Raw genomic sequence first — 24016 nt, forward strand, 5'->3', positions numbered from 1 at the left:
TGCAGCAGCAGCAGCAACTGCAGCAGCAGCAGCAACTGCAGCAGCAGCAGCAACTGCAGCAGCAGCAGCAACTGCAGCAGCAGCAGCAGCAACTGCAGCAGCAGCAGCAACTGCAGCAGCAGCAGCAACTGCAGCAGCAGCAGCAACTGCAGCAGCAGCAGCAACTGCAGCAGCAGCAGCAACTGCAGCAGCAGCAGCAACTGCAGCAGCAGCAGCAACTGCAGCAGCAGCAGCAACTGCAGCAGCAGCAGCAACTGCAGCAGCAGCAGCAACTGCAGCAGCAGCAACTGCAGCAGCAGCAGCAGCAACTGCAGCAGCAGCAACTGCAGCTCCCTTTTATGCTGTTAATCCTGCATAATGCACATGCATATGTAGTACTAATCACATTCCTGCATTTCCCATAAAAATGCTAAATTCCTCTTGATATGCAAATTCCTTTGTCAAGGCGCCCAGCTTATATATATGCTCCAAGCTCGTGTGCTGTTTCATTCAGACTCTGTCGCCTCGACGGACCTGGTTTTCACCTGAGGACGGCTGCTTGCGTTGTGGCCGAAACGTCGTGAGAAAAATTTTATTATGTTTTATTTTTATTACTTCCCTTCTACGTGACTTTACCGAATGAACCAAGAAGATGAATCCCTGCAGTCACGAAAGCTTTAAATCGAAATATAATGCAGTTGTGTAAAGAAAATGATTGACTCTGGATTAATAAGTACCAAAAGAGAACATTTTCAGGAAGCATGTAATACCCTCTCCCCCACAAGTACCTCATCGGAAACAATGTTGTGGAAAAAAACCCAGTTGTGATGTGGTTTTGATGCTAACTGAAACTGTGGGTTTCCAAATATTTAAGTAATGCATGTTGTGCACAAAAGCAGTGCAGCTTCGTGACATATTGGAAAGGTGCCTGACAGCCTCTGTCAACTTTTAAAGCTGATACATTTTTTTAAAAGCCTGTCTTCCTGTTTGCAAATGTAGTGGGAGTTACAGCGCATCTTAAATTAGCCCAGAGCCGATGTTAGCATCTCTTGTAAAGTGAAAATACTGCTCAGCTTCACAACCAGTTGCATAGAAAGAGTGAATTTTCCTGTTTTTATATTTTTGTCGATGTTTTATTTAATTTACCTGCATATTGCAGGAGCAATATGAATGCTGAGCAGTTGAGATATCTCGCAATCCGAGTGCTCGCCACTGCGTCAACTTTTATGGGGTTGACATTTTTATTTCAGTAGCCGCCCGGTAACTTTGATAATAACGGTTTATTTAACATTGACTTAGGCGGCGTATAAAATACTGCACTGAACTGCATCAATGGGAAGCGGGGGGGGGAGTAGCAAATCACGATTTAAAGAGAGAACGCTGCAGGTGATTAAATAAATACTGAACAAAAACAGCACAGCCAGGTATAATTAACCTGACGTCGACTTTTTAAATCAATTACTTTAAAACCAAATAGTATCGTTGATAAAAAAAAATGGAATGTAACTGATTATAGTGAAATTGAAAACATGTATTTATTCACTAGGTGATGCAGAATTATTAGTTTAAAGTAGATGATAAAAGACCCTGTCACATCGTCAATTGTACGTTGGAGTCATTGGCATGCTGGTTTCCTCATGATTTGTCTCAATTATAAACGTTGCAGTGGTTGTTTGTGTATAGAATGACTCGTCCCCATGACTGATCCAACCATACAGATATGGAATTGTCATCACCACCTCAGGTCTAACCATGTAGATGAGCACTGCCCATTCTCAACTGATCAGGCAAACAATTATTTTTGTTTTAAATGTAAAACATGAATAACCACAAACTTGATTTGAAGCTTTCGTGACTGTAGAAATTACTCTTTGGTTCTTTCGGTAAAGTCACGTAGAAAATAAATAAATTAAATTATAGAATACCACGTTTCAACTGCAACACCAGCAACCGCCATCAGGTAGAACTAAATTTGAGAGAGACAAAACACAGATACGGAGACACACAGACAGACACACAAGCAGAGAGAGACAACACAGAGACACAGAGAGAGACACACAACATAGACACACAGAGACCCAATGCCTCTGTGTCGAGGCCTTAAATAGAGAGAGAGAGGGGGGCAGAGAGAGAGGTGGGTCTGCTGGAGCAGAGAAATGAGCATGTCAATGAAAGACCCAACAAGATTGGTACATTTTAGAGAGAGTTGTGTGGAAATCCACCCTGAAGTGACCAAGGGAGAGAAAGATCGAAGAGAGCCTGGTAAATTTTAGAGAGAGAAATAGGCAGCTTGAGATTTCCACACAACTCTCTCTAAAATGTACCAATCTTGTTGGGTCTTTCATTGACATGCTTATTTCTCTGCTCCAGCAGACCCACCTCTCTCTCTCCGCCCCTCCCTTCTCTCTCTATTTAAGGCCTCGACACAGAGGCATTGGGTCTCTGTGTCTATGTTGTGTGTCTCTCTCTGTGTCTCTGTGTTGTCTCTCTCTGCTTGTGTGTCTGTCTGTGTGTCTCTGTGTCTGTGTTTTGTCTCTCTCTCAAATTTAGTTCAACCTGATGACGGTTGCTTGTGTTGTAATCGAAATGTCGTACTCTATTTTATTTATTTTATTTTTACGTGACTTTACCGAAAGAACCAAAGAGTGATGAATAACCACCCCTAAGAAAATAATATTACCAGGCATTCCTTGCAAAATTATCTCAATAGGTACCATACCAAAATGGTAAAGGTCGATCGTAAAGAATGACCTGCATTTAGACTATTTAACAATGTTTTTACATTACATGTATATGAGGCGGAAATGGTAAGGTGGTTGGCGTGCTATGCTACAAACCTGGTGACCTGTGTTCAATTCCTGGCCAAGGCGAACATCAGTGAAAAGTGACATTATAACCTGTGACATCAGAACCCACACTGAACATTATGGTGAAGTACTGTAAAAAAACGTCCCCATTCGTGGATTGAGAATGTCAGGAATGGATTTAATATGTACACAATAATGTGTGGGAATATCCTGTGTACACTTTGTGTGTCCATTGACATATATAAAGTTACAACCAACAATGAAATTAACTTTAATGGGAACACTGTCTCCCTGGACGATGGACAAAAGAAAGCAATGGCTTCAATGCGGTGAGCCAACGTATCAGGGGCAGGAGAGGCACGCTCAGTACCGTGGCTACTTTAATTACGTTCTTTTAAAACACGACATGTCTGGAATTACGACGAATCCATCGTACGCATCATTTGCGTATATCCGTGTGTATTAAAATAATGTGTTTCTAATTTCAAACGCCCTCTTGAAGTCACCAACTACGTCCTCTCGCGAATTCAGGGCGTGTGGCAGGGTGCCAGCGTCACCACCGACCCAACCCGCACACAGCCCCACCCTCCACCCCCTCAATTCCATAGCCGCTGGGTTGAGAGATATATAGCGTAGGCTTTCTCAGCGGCTGACGCGGTTTCATGACAAGTCAAATGATGCGCTGGAAGCCAGGGGTACCTGCATTTGCATTGGTGGTGTCATTAGGTTAGTAATCTGCGAAGAAAGATGATGTTTACGATTGTTATTTTTGTTTGCTTGTTCTGTTTGATGGGTTAGCAGCAGAAACTATACTGAATACGGTGAACTGAATGTTCCTGTGATGGGAATTAGGCCGAATAGCCCCGCCATGCTGAACCACTTCGTTAAAAATCAAGTGTTTGTCTCATGCAGAGATACGCCATAGTTATATAAATGTGGAATTCCCACCAGTGCCTCAGTTGTCCATGAAAATTAGCACCACCCCATGCTTATTTTATGATGGAAACTGATTTTGGACTTTCATGAAACAACCAGCTTTAACACACCTGCCCATGTGATCATTTATCAGCGTCTTTAAATCCAATAATCACCAATTATTGATAACAATTACTAAAGCTGTAAGTAGGCCTCAATATAAATTGAAGCTTTTAAAATTTAATTAGGGCATTCCGACAAACACGATCATGTCATTATGCATGTGCCTGTTTACACACAATGCTAATTAAACAACATTTGAGACAACCACTGATACACTTGTAATTCACTTGTTCTAAGCTTGTTTTGACTTGGGGCAAAATCCATTAACAACAGAAGTACTTAATTACCCTTCATTATCCCCATGTTACCTGGATCCAAAAATGAAACACAATCCATCAGCTGAGGCATGCTGCTGTTATTAATTTTGTATTTCCCGTATTAAATGGAACCTAAACTGCCGCCATGGGTCTCGGGAGGCAACTCATTCCCCTAAAGCAGCTGTGCGTCTTCCATTACCGGCTGAGCACTGCTGTGATTTCATTAAAGCCAGTCGTCTTGCTAGTTTTTAATGCTTTCAGTCACCAGTTAAATACTGTAGCCTCCATCCTCCATTTATTCCGCCTTGAAGGCATCGTCCCGGGTTTTCTCGCCGAGGAATTGGGAGCAACGCAAGTTTTGCTGGGGCTGACTGATGCCCTGGTCATGAGTAGCCACACCGTGTAGCTTAATTACACAAGGTCTCCCTGATAAATATTGTGCAGGAGGTTTTCCATCACACTTTTTTTTATTAAATAAAAACTACTTTTATTTGTGTCGGTATGCAAGATAGTTAAAAAATTCACGAAGGTGCTGTAAAGCGAACAAAACACTCCCATAAATCGAATTGGGAGCGTGTCCACCGAGCAGCTTTTTAAAAAGTGATTGACCATCGGGCCAATGAACGAAATGTCCCCAATATCTTTTGGCTCCATGCATTGTTTTTGAAATAAGCAGCTATATTTGGGCGTCGCATAGAATGCGGGTCCACCCATGCGAGTCAGCGGGACAGGAAAACGGTCTCCGCCCAGTCTGTTGAAAACCAACATTTATACTCCTCAGCCCTAAGAACAGCCCTGTGGCTCTTTCCCGGCTAAATATGAGAATGGCTGCAATGTAAGCTGCTGCTGCCTATAGAAGGGTATTTGAGGATATAGGTGCACACTGGATTACTGGGACAGAAAAGAACATGTCTGCATATTACCTCATTACAGCTGATCCGAAGCTGTGCGGTTTCAAATCTGGCTGTCGCTTGATGAAGCTAGTTGTAATTACTGGTGAAACGTCGTACTCAGATTGTAAATGTTGTGGCTTGGCTCTCCAACACACCGGTGTGCTGTACTAGTGACGAATTGGCCACGTTCTGTTTACTTGACAACCCTTACTAGTTGGATGTGTCAGGTGGTGGCGGGTTTAAACGACACATTTATATATTTACGCGATCTAACCCAAAAACCTCTAATGCGGTTTCTCCTATTTAAATCCCACACGCATAGGCCTTTTCTGTCGGTTGGTGATGATGGGGAGGAAAGAGCATAACATCAGTGGACTTTTCGGTACTGCCACCTGCCGAAAACATAGCACCGCGTTGGCCTACAACACCTGTTTTATGTATGGGGTGATTTAATCCTATCTCCCAGCCTTCCCTCAAAGCTTGTATATGTGAAATAGTAGAGAGAGTGTGAAACCCAGCTCAATAATCACACACCGAATGTAACTTTAAATATCTTGGGGCATGATACTGCATGTTGAATTACTAGGTGGCAATTACAAATGTAAATGTTTTATGCAAATCCTGGCAAACACGGGTTACTTTAAGTATATTTTAAATATACTTAAACTACTACAATTCTCATAATTTTTGACTGCATCATTTAAAATATGTTTTCATTTTAAGGTTTGAGTGTGACAGATTGTACGCTATATGCATGGACAATTGTTTATTTGCAAGATACTAATTATTTTTTGACAAACAGTTTTTGTACTCAACTTCTCGGTCCCATTTATCTTCGTCACTTATTTAAGTGTCCCCTTCAAAACAGACTAAATGGATATGATTTATGTGGCTGTAGAAATCACGTTTTTTATCTTTATTCTTTGAGTTGAAAATGCAAACTCAGCAGAAAAAAAGTTTTCTTTTCCACTAGAAACTAGAAGAAACTGAATTTTCACCAACACAATATGTGGCCCGCTGTCTCAGTGGGCTCTCACCAACAACTGACTGGTCAAAGGTATAACAACAGTCTTGCTGGAAATTCTCAAAAAAGTTAAACATTCTAAAGATCTGCCTGATCAAGTAAGCATGGTCCATTGCTCATTTTGACTGAGCATTGATGGAGCGTTGGAAATCCACATTCATGTGGCATGATCATTCTCTTCCACAGGGCAACCAATGTTGATTTCCCCTATAGCGGTGCTGTTTTTGATCAGCCACTGAGGAGCGATGGGCTAAGTTGACCCCCGACTGGGAGTTGAACTCAAAACCTTCAGACTTTAAATTGAGCACTCTTACCACAGTGCTACCCGCTGACGGGTTTTACAAAATGAGAGTAGATTGTTTCTTTTTATATTTGTATATATGTATGATGAACTTCCTTTGCACCATACGTCGCCAACCATGGTAATCGTAAAATTTAAATTTGATCGATAAGCAGCTTCCCTGCTGGGGTAACATGAATAATTTTCATGCAACCCAAATGAAAACGGCATCAATTCCTACGCATGCGTACACAATTCTATACACATATCGTGAGTTTAACAATCAATTTTAACATTTGAATCGATTAATCATTCCACCCCTTTTGTAATCCAAACTTCAAACAGCATGGGGGAGAGCTGTTGATGGTTACGCTGGCAGTTCAGCATGTGGGGCACTGTAGTGCCAGTGATGGATGTGAAGCCATTGTGTAGAACAGCAATATGGCCGCCTGCACACTCATCCAAAAACACCCGTCTCCCAGAGAAACCGCGGCTCTCAGCCCCGAAAGAGTTAAAGATGTATACTTGAGTGTCCACAATGAGCGAACGCTATATACCTAACAAATGCTTGTTCCTAAATATCCCATACCTTTCAATGTATTGTCCGGAAAATTAGCTAGCTGAGGATCTCTCTGGAGCCTTGCCAAACAGCTCTGAGATTCTTGCCAAGTTTTTTGTCTTGTTTACAGCACAGTAAGCACATACTCATTATTTTCCTCCAAGTGCTGACTTGGAATTTATGGCCTTATTAAAGTGGAAGTTATCGCAGAAAATTGGAAACTTTGGGACCCCATTTTTTGTGTGGAAAAAATTGTATCTTAAGGTCTCTATGTTTCTTTAAAAATTCAAAACACACTCCACTTTTTTCCCAATACGCCTCATTACACTCCGAATAAATGGCGAACATTTTGTAAAAGCCATTAATCTCTATAAATGTAGGTATTGTTCATGTATTTAAAAATATATATTTTATTCAACCCCGCAACTTTACACTAAAATTTCCTTGCGAGACCATTAGGCGATACGGTTGGGTGTCACTTCATCTATTTACTCCAAAATGCAGCCTGTTCCGTCCCAAAACAGACAGTTTCTTCCACACCGAGAGCACCACCGCCTGTACATCCCTATACGGAGTCACGATTCACCTTGATTGCACTGCTACTTGTTTCATCAGCTGCCATTGGCTAGTTTCAGAATGCGTGATTTAAATTTGCACCTCGACTTAACGGGGAAGTGCTTTATTATGCACGCGCGTGCGTGCAATTCCGCTTCAGTACCGTGCAGCAGAGGCTGCACAGCGGCTGTGAGGTTAGGCTGGGTGAAGCTGCTCTAAGTCCTGAAACCCAACTCCTGATATTATGTTTTTCAATATTATTCCTACCGACAGGCCGGACTTTGACGATGCATGGCTAAATGAGTGTTTGACAGAAATTAGCCACTTCAATCGCAACCCAGCTGCCAAATCTTCTCTCGAGGCATCCTCCCATACCACACTGGTCTTTATTTACAATCGCAGACATATCCCAGACCAAGAACTCGTGGCAAAGATTAATCGAATTTGGAAAAATCCTTATGACAGCAATCAGAAGCCTTGTTGACTAAGTTTATTTTATCATCCCAGTGGCCATGTTCCAAGTCAAGGCAAATTCATCTTCAATGGAATAACAGCAAGCTAGCAACTTTTCAATTTACAGAGCACTAATCCAGTACCATCTGTAAGGTGTATGATGGAGCAAACTACTTTACTTTTGAGTTGCACAATTTAAATACAAATTATTATTCTCAATATCCCGTTCATGATTTGGCTAGGTGCTGCTGCTGATAGGGCTTTTGACTTTCATCAGAAGGCTACAATTGTGGCAGCCAAAACATTAGTGAATTATAATTGTATTGTGGTTTTAACGAATTAATCAGGAATACCCCTGATCTTGTCAGAGTTTCGAAGCCAAGCAGGCTCGAGCTTGGATATTGCTTTGATGGGTTAACCACCATGCTCAAACGGCTTGTTTCCAGACTTATGGGGTTACATTGTGGGCAGCACGTGCAGTGCAGAAAAAAACATTGTTGTACTGTACTTCTATGCTCCCCGTCGCCACAAACCCGTACCGACCAACACAGTGAATGGTCAAATAACTTGTAAGAACCGCACAGGGCTGGATTGGCTGTGCATGTTATGCATTTTACAATTGCATTGTAATTTTATTGTGAGTCGTCCATGGGTCCACAGCAGATAATATCACTTGTTGGTGTCACCCAAGTCAACCAAAACTTTCGTGGTACCAATGCTTTCAATGAACAATCTAAGGTAATTATGCATCAACATTCATCTAATGAGCCGGTTATTATGTGATTCACTTCAGGTGATCATACAAAGCAAACGGAATATCTAAGGTTTGTCAACTCAGGCAGAAACGATGTATGTGCTGGTCCAAGGATTGAAATTGAAGCGGGTAAGTTTGTGCGAGCGAGCGAGTGAGGTGGCTGGCAGCCAGCCGGGCAGAGACAATTCCGATGGTTGCGTATGGCCAAACTTCAGCCTCTTGCCACCCAGACAAACCTCACTGCGCCACAAACATTCCATTCTGGGAAATACCACACAGCAACTTTTTTGATATTTTCTTATAACCACATGCTCCGGTTTACAAGACATATTTTCCGTCCTGTGTTTTAAAGAAAAAGATAGGTGTGTGTGCGTGTGTGCGTGCCAATATTTATATAATGTTAGTGACAGCAAGGACAAGTTTTGGATGCATGTTGCTGTCTAGCGGGTTTTTTTTTACAGTCACTTGAGCACAGATTCAAAGGCCCAAACTGTCAAGCACCAGCAACAAACAGCACTATCATAGTGCTTATAAGAGGTAACAACTTTCTTGCATTAAAAAAAAGGTTACAGGGCTTGGGAAAAAATAGATGAAGGAAGTCCAAAGTGGAACAGCACAAGGAAAGAAGCAGAAAGAGAAGTGTTATGACTTGGGGTATGGTGGCTGAGTAGAATACTTATGATCCAGAGAATACGGGATTCATATTACAAATTGTGCCGCTATCCGGCATCATGTCATGAGACGAAGAAAAGTCCTTCCTGGATTCTGAAACGTTGCACTGTATCGGAGAAAAGGGCCAGTACATGATGTCACAGAGCGATTTCAGTTGTCGTTGCAATGAGCCTTTCTCACTCGGCACAACACAGCTCTCTTTTACACCCCGTCAAGTGAATGTCACATTACAATTGGCATTTGTTTTAAAAGCACTGCCAAAGATAGGCTTTGGAATTGGCATTAGAAGTGTGTTCACTTTAGTACATCCACATAAAAAGTAAATAATTATTTTTAGCCCTTTGTCAATTCACTAACGTATGAAGATCTACGTCGGTCATGGAGGTTGTTTATCCATACTTTACTGCACTGTTCAATGCAAGTTGGTGAGGTTCAGGGTAGGGGTTCAAGACCGGTTCAGATATCACTTGCCACTGACGTTAGTCATGACCGGGAAGCGAACTCAGATGGCAGGCTTAATAGTGCAGGGCATGAATCACTGAATCAAAGCTTGACCCCAAATATATGTATATAAAGTACATATTAATAATGCTCATAAAGATATTTTGTGGCTTGTACTAAATGGATACACTATGCACACAGTGGACATGTGTAGTGTAATAGCGCTGGCTGGTGGACAGCAGTGGCAAATTGTGGTGGACAGACAGTACACACGCTGGTGAGGGTGTGCACGGTGTGTGGGCAGAGGGGAGGAACTAGGGTAAGGGTCACGGAGGACCCTGTCTGGAGGCCCCTGGAACCTGCTAGCGGGTTCCAGGAGGGCGGCGCGGTCAGGGCGGAGCCAGGCCGCGCTGGTAGCATAAAAGGAGCTGAGAGCGGGGGCTCGAGGCTGCCGGTTCTGGGAATGAACTCGTCTCGCCGTTGCTTTCGTCTCGTCACCGTCGTCGCTTAACGTCTCCGCTAGATATTCCGCTACGAAGGAGAGTAGTTGGCTAGCTCAGTCAGCGCCGTCAGTGTTAGACGGCTAGTGCTGCGTACAGGCTAGGCTGAGCTACTGTGGAGATGATGAGACTGTGAAAGTTGTTCATAAACAAAGTGCCTTCTAGAAACTCTGTCTCTGAATCGTTGATACTACACATGTACAGTGTGTAAATCAAGTTATCAGCCATTATTAAAGAATTATAAGAAAACAACAGTTTGAGCTGCATGGTTGAAATGTAAGCAGCATTTTCATTATAAGCTTACGTTGTGTAAACCTAAAGCTTTAGTATTCAGCACATAACAGAAGTGTTTACAAAATCACACCAGGGATGTTGGCACTGGCGGAGCCAGTGGGGGGGGTGGCACGGGCCCCCCCCCCCCCCAATGATCCGATATAAATCCCTAATTTCGATCAGATCATTTGGGTTTATTAGTAATAAGTCGGCATTTTGCGACCCCCACTGCCACTGTGTAGCATATTATTACGTGCCAGGGACTCTATGAGATGATAGGATAATAGTCTGAGTCCATAATTGGCAATAAGTAACGGAAAAGCAGTTATAAGTGACTCACAGAGTTGTGCGCAGTTGCATATACAGTACACGACTTCCCTGAAGGCATTCATTCACCTTCAGCGAGCGCGATGCCGATCACACACGGTTCGAATTCGACCCTCGATCGATGGCTGTGCCATCGCTGCACCGCGTCGAATGATAAGCAAGGGACAAGTTCTTACTTACTAACAACTCCTATTATTTTCATTGTTGGAGGGGTTGCCCCCCCTACCTGAAAATCCTGGCTCTGCCATTGGATGTTGGAAAACAGTTGGGTCTCCCTTAGATCTCAATACGATATGGGTCACCAAATCCCTGGCGGTCATTTGAGGGTTTAGAGGAATTGAAAGCATAAGGAAAAATATTCACACCACAAAATGCATGTCTGTATGTATATGCTTGTGAAACGTGGACTCCTCTCATAGTTATAAACATTCAGGCTGGCATGCCTACGATCCATCCTGGGTTTAACCAGGTTGGATTGTGTGAGGAGCTCACAAATCCTTGAAAGATCTGGACACATTCCCATCAGTGAGCTCCTCCGGCAGGCAAGGCTGCATTGGTTGGGTCAGCTTCTGTTTGGCTGCATAAAGGGGGCTAAACAAGCACGCCATGGGTAGGAGAAGAGATGGACTGATGCGGTATGGGAGGATGTGGAGTGGAGTGGACTTGCCGACGACTGGTACGAGCGGTGTCAAGATCGACCTCTATGGAGGAGGCTCGTGAAGGACGCTACTGGGCAGTTGGAGGCAGTCACCCTCCAGCAACAACGGAGGGCAGATTAGTGATGCTGACAACAATGAGCGGAGCGCCGGGTGACGAATATGCAGCAAGTTGGCACAGTAAGGAATACAGCTGGTGCATCTACCGGTCATCTCAGTCAGCCAACCCATGGCACCTGGGTCTGTCCCGAGATCTGCCAGCGAGCCTTCGACACCTCACATGGTCTCAAAGTGCACCTCACCTGGCACAGGCACCATGGTGATGTCACCGTCACTTATTGGCAAATGGCAGGTATTGGTACTCATATTGCTTTATCGACCTAGATTCAACTGCTGTGAATTCTTACAAATTTTTAACAATGGTTTATACTTTTATGGACACCTTGTATAAATTTGTTGATTAGAGGTCTCACCATACTAATTACAGGAATAAGCCCTAAGTGTTCAACTGCTGTTGCTTGTAGAAATGCAAAAGGTCATACCTTTACACTGGTTGGTGTTTTTGTCCAGTATTGCCTTCGTGGAAACGATCTTCCCATACCTGAAACAGACAAAAAAAACAAAGGACCCCTTTTTATTGCACCGTATACTTTTTTTCTCATGGGTAATGTTATTCAACCAATTTATACACATTATATAATTTGCACCTCCCAATGAATATAATGTCACAACAATGATATGCAACTCTGGAACGCTTTTTTCTTTGCTGCGCAGGAAAACATCACCAACGTGCCTGCAAAGAATTTCATGAATATCAACGGAAAAAAACATGCACACTCCGTGCAGCTAGCTCAATAACAAATGTGCTGTCCTGCTCCTTACAGACACCACCTTGCACATGATTGCGGTGTGATTCACCACTCGCTCTTCCCTGTCCAGTGTTGTACTTGATATTGAGTTATCCATATGACATTTCATTTCCTCATCAGCCATTGTATCTATGTAGTGCTGGATAAAGGCCTCCCCATTCTGTTACCAGACCTCAAAATCCTTGCAACGCCACAATCCAGTTACCCAACCTCTAGCCGTGGTAGTTGGCCTCCCGCATGCATTCTCTCCTCTGGCTGCCATTCCCCTTAGCTTTCTCGTCGATCATTCGTCGTCCATTATGCCAGTGCATTCTGCCCAAGCCCACTTCTTAACTGTCAATAAGGCATCTCTAATTGATGTCTGTTACTTGATCAATGCGTTCCTATTTCCGTACCTGAGTGTAATCCCAAGCGTGCAACTCCCGACGCTTTTTTTATTTAATGTTCACAATGTTCAGCTGAGCGTTGGTGGCTATGCACGCCTGCAATCCAGCACTGCAGAGTCGAGGATCACACACAGAGGTTGTGAAACTCCCTTCCCATGGGCGTTGAGGTGCCATACCCTGGCTCGCCAGAGGCGGTACAGAAGTGGACGAATTGCCATCTGTTTTGATCTGCACGGGGTTAGCACTTTGCCCACTTGCGCGTGTGGGTTTTATCAAGGTGCTCCATGTATGAAGATTCATTAATTGAATGAAAACATCTTAAAATGTAAAAACCCAATGCAGGCCTCTCCTGAAAACAAGTCCTACGACTCAGTGTGGCTCTCCTGGAGAAATCAATAATCATTATTATTTATTCAATTTTCTTTGTCAATGCCCTTGTTTCTCATCCCTATACCCTTGCAGGTAACGTGCAAAGATTGTGAACGTTCTTTCTTAGTTGCATTGGAATGTTACTTTTCATGAAAACATTCCGTTTTTCAAAGGCATCACCAACTGCCCTAGGTATGTAGACTGCATTTACCAGCTAAAAATATATCGTGGTCACAACACAAGAAACATAAACCTAAAGTGTTTAATGGAATAAATGCATATACTGTAAAAGTAATAAAAAGGTGAAGCTTCGCAGCCCAGTGAATTCAAGGAGGTGTTGCCTTCTGTTTTACTGCTTGAATAAACTAATTTGGTCATTTAGTAAAGTCTGTAAATTGTTCAGAGAAGATTTAACATCTCGACCTTGGCGCGTCCATATAGCCGTGATTCGTGCACACACAACTATTTCAGGACGTAAGAGAAATTTTGAGTGTCCAAGTGTAAGCAATTGGCAGCTGCTACAATTTTTCCTCTGTAATGACAACACACATTCCGCCATTGTTTCCATAACATTGACTGTTACTGGCTACGGCGTCAGGTCCATGTGTTGAGTATTGCCCTCGGCAATGGGTGATCTGCCTACTAAACTCTCCAGCACGTAATATATGACATTAATAGGTCAACTATTAACGTACAAACTGTGATTAGGTGTGGATGGTGCACATTGTGTAATCCACCACTTTGTAGGCACCGTTAGTGGTTCGTATATAGATCATGCCAGAGACCTCCATGTGCAGGGTTCGTGAGATGCCAACGAAATGCAGTAAATCAAGTAGGTTGCCGACCCACCTGCTGATTTACCTGCAGCGTGGACATTTTTTAAATATAAAAATACTGTTTACACAAACCGCTAAGCGCAATGCTCTCGCTGCATAAATAATTAGAAAAGATACAACTATAACATGTGAAATGATAATTGTGGTAGTTAATGTGGCAAAACTCCTACAATTTCTTTTTTAAAGCTGGTGACATTTTGCGAAAAGATTGTGCTAATATGTGGAGAGCCAGTTTACAAATAAGAACTATGTAGCTCCTAATTAAAGCAGCCGGCACATTTTCAAGTCCGAACTTCATTAAGCAAAGCCATCAGACAGAAACATTTTTGGCAAGGCGGGGAAAAGCAGACATTCCATTAAAACCTTGCCTCAATTGATTACCACTAAAACGTCGTCACTGTGATTGCATGGCTGCGCTTTGACATAATTAGCACTGATTACACGGCAAAGCAGTTTCATTTTGCAGCTCAGCTTCATACAAGCATACATTTTCTCGGTAAGTCCACCAGAGCAAAACCCACAATTGGATTTGGAAAAAACAAGGGGGGGTCCACAATTTACGAAATCTGTTGAGATAAAATTACTCGTATTTTCTCGACCAGGATACATTTACGAATTTGCAAGCTAATGTCAAACATTGCAAATCTCCAAATATTATTAGTAAAGAAAAACAACTTTTCTTTTTATAATGCTGGGGACTATTTTGCATACAATTCCAGTAGAAAATTACCCTCGGCGTTTCTATGCGGTAGAGTATTCAGATGGAAGGAGAAGGCTTTTTTTGAACATGTGCTTATCAGGGATTTCAGCATTGCCTTGTAGATCTTCTCGAAGGCTTTATACACATACATGGTGGCAGCGCTGCTGGCGCACTGTATCTGTACATTCCACGAACAGATGGAACCAAGCGTGTGGAGCCACTCGGAGAACGAGGATAAATGAACTCCGTGTACTTTTTTGCTCCTTGGCGCACGTTGACAAAACCCAGTCTTTTTCTCGCGTGTCTTGGCCAAATTAAACCACTCTGTCCATGACAAACACGTAATGGATTCCCCTTCACGGAGGCCCTTTTTTCGTGAGTTCAATTCGGGTGCGCGGTGATGTCCGTCCACTACATACTTTCTTCATTACCAGCGGCAGGGTGATCTAATAGAGAACAGTTGAATGCTCACTGCGTAGCGCTGTATTTCAATTAACTTTACTGTCCACAATGGCACAGAGACATTTTAAAAAGACACCGCAAACTGTGCCGCTTGCCTGAAGTGAACCTACAGCCAGCTGCTTTCCATTACATAAAAGAGTAATCTTAAAATTGGAGCTTTAGCATGTGCACCCGTTCCACAACAATTGCATTAAATACACTGCGGCATTTCAAAAGTCTCTCCCACGGTGTTGCATGGTCGCGGGTCGCAGTAGTGTGAGCTGTGAATAGGTTTGCCAACTCTGAAGTACCAAAAAGACTATGATATATAATGGGAAGAAAATCTATGAAAATACCGGTAGAGGGGATAACTCGGATTAAATGCATTGTCTGCAGTGGAATAATATTCAAACTTGATTTGAAGTTTTCGTGACTCCAGGAATTACTCTTTGGTTCTTTCGGTAAAGTCACGTAGAAAGAAAATAAATTAAATAGAATACGACGTTTCGATTACAACACAAGCAATCGTTATAAAGGTCGACCTAAATTTGAGAGACAAAACACATACATGGAGACACAGAGACACACACACACGCAGAGAGAGACACACACAACATAGACACACAGAGAGAGACACACACAACTCTCTCTGTGTGTCTATGTGTTGTCTCTCTCTCTCTCTCTGCTTGTGTGTCTGTCTGTGTGTCTCCATGTCTGTGTTTTGACTCTCTCAAATTTAGTTCTACCTGATGACGATTGCTTGTGTTGCAATCGAAATGTCGTATTCTATTATGGAATAATATTACAAACTGACAAAAAACTGCGAATGTTACTATCTCGGAAGGACTTATAGTTTTCACAGGACAGATGCCTCAACAAAAATAAAATCCTGGGAAAAACGAGGACAGGTGGCAACCCTAGCTGTGAGTATGTTTGATTGTGCAGAAAGAGCTATGAAGCAATTCAATGGTGTCTATTTGATCAATGCCCCTCACACTGGTGGAAGCCTCTATCTGAAGATACTATTACTGTTGTCATACAGTGAGGGCATCTGTATTTAATACAATTATCCTTCACTATTTTATTGTGGGTTTACTGAAGGTCAAGAGTAAAGTAAACATTGTCTCCAAATTTAAATTAAAGTGGAGGGGTTTTTCTCTCCATAGGTAGTCCTCAACCAGAGATGGAAATTCTACATTCCTTTAGCTGGAACCAGACTTGACATGGGACTTTGTAGAAACTGGTACTAATTTAGTTGACCCTCAAGTGATGATGTGCTGACCAGACTCTATGATTTTAATTCGCAGTATTTCAATAGAGTTGAGCGCCGACTGTTGCTGTCACGTATATATTTCTCTCCGCATTTAAGCATTACAGTAATTTCTTAAATCCCTCTCTACAATTGCCACGGAAAGGTCTTGTTTTACTTGTAAAACTACAAAGTTAGTCACGAAGACTCTTGAAAAACATGCTTCCAAACAAATATTTGTACAACACAAAATATTAACAAATTTTGCACTTTTTTCCCCCAAATTAAAAGTTTATTTTGCACATTATCTTTCTCCATTTGCCACATATATAATCAATCTTCTGACAAAAAAACATGCCAGAATTCAGACTAAATGGTTTTAATGTGGATACGTTTCATCTGTAAAAGAAACCAGTTGTTTTTTAGCAAACCAAACCCTTGCCTCCCACACACCCACCGTGCATAACATACCATCCCTGTTCCCAGCCCCACAGTAACCCTAGATTCGCCCAGAAACAAACAGTGACCGGAAGTTCCCAGCCATTTACAACTCGCAGTTAAAGTGACTGTTTACTGGAAATCACGCAATCTTGGAGCCAAGCAGACGCCAAAGCCATGGCGCCTACGTCACCACCGCATGAAGGAAATGTCCGCCCCTGGGAATTTTTTTTTGCAAACCACATATTAAAAACTAGCTTTACTACCCGGCTTCTCTAGGGACTTGGATTCACCACGCCCGGCCACCTTCGTCACCCCAGTGGCGATGTTCACACACCACACCAGTTAATTGTTTGAGGCTGAGTCGATCTACAGGAGGCCCAGGACCGGTTCAAATAATCGTCACCGGTGGTGGCCGTGAGCAAGAATCGAACTCGGGTCGCCGGGTTCGTAGCGCAGCGCGCTAACTACCACACTACCGCTCCCCACACACAAACGCGTACGGCAGTAAACGACTGAAATAATAAAGCAATTTGTATTTCACTTTACCCGCGATCAGCAGGCACACTCCGTTACGCTTCCGCACACGGGTCACATGATAGATGTGACGTCACAGCTCACTTGTCGTGCAAAATATACACATTATTGCCCCCCCCCCCCCAAAAAAAATACAAAAGTCTATTTTTATCATTTGTTGCATGGTGTACAGTCTGGAAAGTACCCACATGTCAAGAAGTACGCTAAACATTTTGAACAGACACACATAATCACAAATTTCCCTTGTATATATATGGATAACATAAAGTAATAACAGTAAAATCTTGATTTGCAGCTTTCATGACTGCAGGAATCCATACTCTTTGGCTCTTTCGGTAAAGTCACGTAGGTATAAAATAAAATAAATCACGACGTTTCGGGCGCAAAACAAGCATCCATCATCAGGTGGGAAAGCATGATCTGCTGCTGAGGCAGACTGTTTTAAAAGGTCTGAAATGGGTGTAGCCCAAGGGTCATAAAGAAGTGGCCGGGGTTAGTGATCTTAACGTGAGAAATTCGCGTGTAACTGTAAGATAGGAGCAGAGCGGCCTCCTGGACGAGGGCACAGAAGTGGTTATGTTAATGTGAGAGATTAGCATGTTCATGTAAGATCGAAGTGTGGTGCAATCCAAAGGCATGAGAGTTCAATCTGAAGGACATGTGAGCATGAGAGATCTAAGAGAGAGGCATAGAGAGAGAGAGACACACAGAGAGACGGAAATAACAGCTGACGTAGGCAGGTAGGATGGAAACTGAGCAATCATTGGAAGGACGTTATTAACCAGGTAAAGTCTTAACTGACTGTAATGTTTCCATCCTACCTGCCTATGTCAGCTGTTATTTCTGACTCTCTGTGTGTCTCTCTCTCTCTAGTAATGTTGTTCTGTGTTTTCTTTGCCTTTTCCTGCAGTGGCCATGCACTGCTGTGGCTGAGCACTCATCTTATATCTATATATATAAAAAAGTACAAATTTGTCTGTGGGTGTGTGTGTTCGCGCGTTTGCAAAGGATTTAGCTCTCCAACGGTGGGGTGTACGTTAAATAAAATAGACAGGTACCACGCCGTAAGCCCTGCCGTGAGCAAGCGCTATTCCTTTTTCACATCCGTCAACTTAAAATGAGTTGAATTAGCGATGTAGTGCGATATCTGTGCGCTTTCTTTTTATTTATTTATTTATGACGCGTGCACGACCATACCAACTCACGCACCTTTGGTGGTGAGGACGGCCCATGCCAAGTCGCACGCCTTCGGTGGGAGTGAGGGGGACATTTTATTGTGTAAAAAATGCTATAAAATTACAATAAATGCTCAGGTAAATTATTCACTGTGTGATGTCCCCCCCCCCCACCCCGATGCGTGCAGTTACTACAATACAGTGGGTAGATGCTACCACTATAGGCCATAGATATTACTGCAGAGCGGCCGGGGAGATAGTGGCTGGGGGGGGGTCAGGAGTAGCAACCCAGCCCCAGCCTGCCAAGGTGCCACCTCGGCCAGCTGGACAATCTAGATGAGGCCGGAAGCTCTGCACGGGACTAGACCTCACCACACCACTCTGTCAGGTGAGTACTTTGTGCTATAGAGTCCATAAATACTGCTAAAGAGTCAGCATGTACTACTGTAGTGATAGCAGGTACCACCAGTCGGTATGCACTGCTGTAAAAATCATAGCAGGTACCACCACAGTCAGTATGCAGTGCTGTAATCACAGCAGGTACCACCACAGTATGCACTGCTGTAATCATAGCAGGTACCACCACTGTCAGTACGCACTGCTGTTACATTTTTAAGAGTAGTTTTGAAATATTTCTTTGGCCCGGGCAACACCGGGTACTTCCCGCTAGTTATTATTAAACTCTGAAGGTAAGGTAGTGATTATAAAGTGATTGCAAATCCCGGTAGGCAATTAATTTGGCCAATCACCACCATCCATCCCTATAGCACTGATACAATTATTGCCGTAATGTGGAAAGGCAACAGTCGTCGTCATATGTAGAGATTGGCTCTTGCCAAGGAAATGTGGATTTTTTTCCACTGGCTTATGGCCGTCACATGGGATGGGGGGGGGGGAGCTTCATAGTCGTTCAACTTGCAGACTTTGACTTTTTGCTTAGCTTTAAGTAAATTGCATCTTATCTTATTTTATGTGCTGAATGTACACTGGTTGTCTCATAACTTAAGCATTCAATGAAATTTGGGCACGGTAAATGAGCACTTGCATGATAAGTCATGGACAACAGTGGTGTAGCTATCGAGTGTGCAGGCGGTACAAATGCACCGGGGCCTATGGGCCAGAGATCAGGCTATGAAGAGGGGGGATATTTGACAGCAGAGGGGGCCCATTTCATTCCTTGCACCAGGGCCCATGCCAACGACGCTATATACTACTAATGGGAAAGACTATTTTATAAAATACCATAAAATATTAAAACCTGTAATGTTAATGATTTAAATTGAAATGCATGGTTGTGAGAAATATTTCCTCTTTTTAACTTGTAATTGACAAAATTGCAAGGCTAAAAATAGCCACTGCCTTGTTAAATGTTCCAAAAATGTATGCAATTATTATTTGTCTTAAACCACATTTGTAAAATTTTGCTGAACGAAATCACAGTTGACACATATGCGCAGACATATGGTCGCACTCATTACACACAAAGTGCTTGCCACAAATTAACCACAATACCTTGTTGACCTCATCAATGAGCATAAACCAGCATGCAAACTCCGGTCATCCTCGCAGTGGCTTTTGGCTCGCCATCGAATAAAGACGGTTACTGTATCGCGCGCTTTCAGATGCGCTTCTGCTGCCATCTGGAACGCTCTTTCTTCTGATATGAGGAAGCCACTGGAGCTATGCACTTTTAAATCTAGACTGCAAAATAATTTATTTAGACCTGCTTTGTGTTTAGTTTGTTGTCCTTCCCCCGCACCTCCGATTAGCACGGTTGGCTTCGTACGGTGCAAAAAGTTCAACATACATACATCATAACTGGGTGGCTTTGGCTGTACCCCATGCCACAACGACAGATAAATAAAACCTTAAGCGTCACCTCATAAATCTGTCAGGTGCACACACGCTCACAAGCGCAAATATTTACATGCCCCAGCTCTACCCTGTACTCTTCCGCTCCTCCTCTCTCCAGGACACGTGCAAGAAGGGAAGGAGAGGGCCTCTCATATCCACCGCATGCGCTTTAACGCTCTAACGAACACCTTCGAGCGCACGCTAATTCTCCCATCCCGCCTCCGCTCCTCGTGTAAATTGCATCACCTTCGCCTTGCCGCCTTCCCCACTCAGAGTCAATGAAACTTGACGCAACGCGAGATCCGGAGGACCACAGCGTGTCTTCAATATCTTTGTGAGAAATGAGTTGAAATGAGTGAGGTGGAAAAAGTATGTTGAACAATATTTTGACCAACAGTGCCATATTCAAATTGATGAATAATTTATGGAAGAATTGTATAGTAACTGCATTTAACAAAAACATATTTATTCTCTAAACTGTATATGAAAGTTTTCATAATCACTAGCAGGAACCCGCAAAACTACTGCAGTAAAAGGATAAAGAATATGTACGTTTTATCATCAATCCCTCTCCGACACCTCACCAATGGCATGCGACATCAAACTCTGTCCCCTCTCCTCACCACTCCCGCGTCTCTTGGCATCATCGCTCCCCGTCGTCCACCTCGCCCGTGTCGCGTGATGTCACCAACCCCTCTTCTCACCAACCGCGCGTCTGATAACGTCACCCACTCTCCTCACAACATCACCTCAATCTTGTATGACGTCGGTACTGCTCTCCCCAACAGCCCAGTGTCTGAGGTCCTCAGCCCCTCCCCTCCACCTCACCAGTGTGGAGTCATAACCCACCCTCCCCACCATGCCATTGTTAATGACATACAAACAAGCGTATTCTTATATTGATATTTGTTAAACATACATTATTGTTATTATCCCTTCGTATAAAAAGAATTGGACTGCCAGAAGTTCGCAGTTAATGTTACCAGTTAAAATGTGATTCATGAACAGAGGCGATTTCAGAACAAATATTTCCATAGCAATCCATGCCACTTATTTATTGAGCGACCGACCAATCCTGATATAAAAAATTTGATCATTTAAAATATCGCTAATAAAAAACACGTTTTGTAAAAAAGAAAACCTGTATACCTAACACATAGCCTGAAAGAGAAAGCAATCATTTGTATAGAGCATAAAACGTTGTATTAACTTGATGACATTAGGTAACCGTAACACTAATGCTGATGCAACTGAAAAGTCTGAAAACCCAAGTAACCATTACCTCTGTAATTGCACCTTTTTCCCCCTTCTCGACCTCTCGATTTATATCCGTAGAGTTCGCGCTTCGATGCCTCCTATTTCTGTATAATGTTATCGCCGTCAGGAAACCACTTTTGCAGAAGACAGCCAATCCCTCATTATCAGTGAAACGAGGCCATGCGCTTCTCGCAGAAAACGGAGAAGGTGAATAAATCTCCTAATGTCTGCACCGACGCAGGCTGCTCCACCAAGGCAGGCTGCATACGCAACGGCAGCCCCTCCAGCTCGCCGACATACAGTATGACTAACACGCAAAACCTTGAGACGAGATGCCATTATTTGGACGTATTGCACTTCAGAAGTTGTGGAGGGCACACCTTGGCATGAGCCGATCTGGCGACGGACACATCCCGGGATAAAGTGTGCAGCGCAACTGGGAGAAAGGCACTCATTTCACACTTTATATAATTCTCAATGAGATGTAATGTGTGCATAAATAATGCTTTTCTCTCAGTAACTCATTGCAGTCACATTTCCGCATCTTATCTGGGCCTGTCACAGTGCAAAACACATCATCAGTTTGTATAACGCCGGGATACTTGGGAGGGGAGAAAAAAAAAGAGCACACAAAACTCGAAACTGATATGTCAATAAATAAAACATGAATGTTTTATAAATGCATTTTCGTTGAGATTAGGCCATTATTTATTTATTGATTTTGAGAAAATGGATGCAAGTGGATAAGAGGCTCCATGGCATAAACCGCAGGCCCTCTTATCGGAGTGGTGTGCTGAAATCTCTGGGGTCTCATGTTCGATTTGGCCAAGGGCGGAAACCATCACCACTAATTCAGCTCTGGTGCCTTTGGAAGCATCGCACACGCATCAAACTTGACAATCTCGGCACAGTTACCCTTGGACCGAGTCCACAGAACAAATCTGTCCGTAAATTCAGGCAATCAGACTATGTGGCACCTTAGGCTCTGAGAGTCTCACCTGTGCAGCGGCGAAAAAACAGCAATTTCCAGCTGACACCATTGGAACCTCCTTTGCCAGTAGCATAATATGATAATTGTTTTTTTACCCTTTTATCTGGCAACAAAACTGACACATTTTTTTTACAAGGAGTCATGTTTGCATTGACCATAATACCTGCGGTCGGAATGCAAACAAAAAACACAACTCTGATAATGTATGCACTGTCCTTGAAATTGATTTCCAGCTGGTTCGGCAGAGATGTCTCTGTAGGATACTATGAGATAATTTATCAACCAGTGGGAGAAGTCCCATAGCAGAACCAGTTTAAAAGCACGCATGCCATCTATGCTAGGAATTCAAAGGCAGGAAAGGTTGCATTTCTCCTCACCTGTTGGTCAATGTTCAGTACCGACGCAGAAGAAAAAAGTTTTCAATGAGACAAAAATCCCTTTATGGATTATTTTAAAGAATATTACAACATCACTCAAATGGTGAGACCTTCAGATTGTGTACCTGGGATACAGAACCCCAGATAGAAATCTAAAGCTGTCTGACTGTCCGTGAAGCCAAGCCCAGTGCTGCGCAAAATGTAAAATATTAAGATATGGTATTATTTTACTTGCTCCAGAATCACGCAAAGGATGATCCATCTCTGGCAGCCTGTCATCTCTCTGAATCTGCACCACAAAACCTTCTCACTCAATGCCTCATGTCACCGCTTGCATTTGATCTCGGGGGGGCGGGGGGGCGGAGGGGAAGAGTACCGTGGAGGTGCCTAGACAGCGTTTATAGATGTCATGTCAATGCAAAACTACGTAAGCCCTCCCAGGTGCTTTTGAGGCACAGTGACAAAATATGTGCACAAAGGACAGCTCAAGGCCATTCAAATGCGCTGCCAGAGATTCTTCTTAAAGTTAAATTCTTAATCTCTCATCTCTTGTTGCGTCCGTACAGCACAATGTGCGTGGTTCAATTTGTTAACGGCACAAACAGGAATGCATCGCCAACCCCTGCGACACAAGCGTGGTTACGATCTAAGCATCTTAAAACATGTTTCTCTGCCTCGAACAGTCTTAATAAATACGGCGGTGAAATAATCACATGCGTCGCATTAGTACCTGCATAATAATGCACGTGCAGCAAATTATAAAATGTATCGTTCTTGGATTATTATAATAATACAGTTGTTGAAATCCAGTAATCTTCTTTCTTGCAATGTTAGAATGTGTATCTTAATTGTGCTCTATATTATTAATATCTTCATCACAATTAGGAGGCATGTAACATGTTTTCTGCTTCAGATTGCTTTCACACACAGACAGCAGGGGGTAAGTCGTGGCAAAAAAAATCTTTGTAATTACAGAGCATTAATTTTAAGGCAAAATATTCCTTCGTGTCAGAAAATAGCAAGATGAAGCTGCCACTGAATCTGTTACATGATGCGGTCATTCGCATCT

At 43.0% G+C, this 24016-nt stretch overlaps 1 protein-coding gene across 9 annotated transcripts in view; it reads right to left on the reverse strand.

The window, feature by feature from the left end:
- Positions 1–24016, reverse strand: part of LOC144742273 (RNA-binding motif, single-stranded-interacting protein 1-like) — a 244966-nt gene that overhangs the window by 55364 nt on the left and 165586 nt on the right. For all 9 annotated transcript variants that reach the window (XM_078592494.1, XM_078592477.1, XM_078592459.1 and 6 more), the window contains exon 3: positions 12011–12069. In XM_078592494.1, coding sequence (XP_078448620.1) covers positions 12011–12069 — 59 coding nt within the window. The remainder of the gene's footprint in view (positions 1–12010; positions 12070–24016) is intronic.

Source organism: Lampetra planeri, chromosome 1, assembly GCF_965212315.1.
Source record: "Lampetra planeri chromosome 1, kcLamPlan1.2.h2, whole genome shotgun sequence".
In the NCBI taxonomy this organism is placed as follows: Eukaryota; Metazoa; Chordata; class Hyperoartia; order Petromyzontiformes; family Petromyzontidae; genus Lampetra; species Lampetra planeri.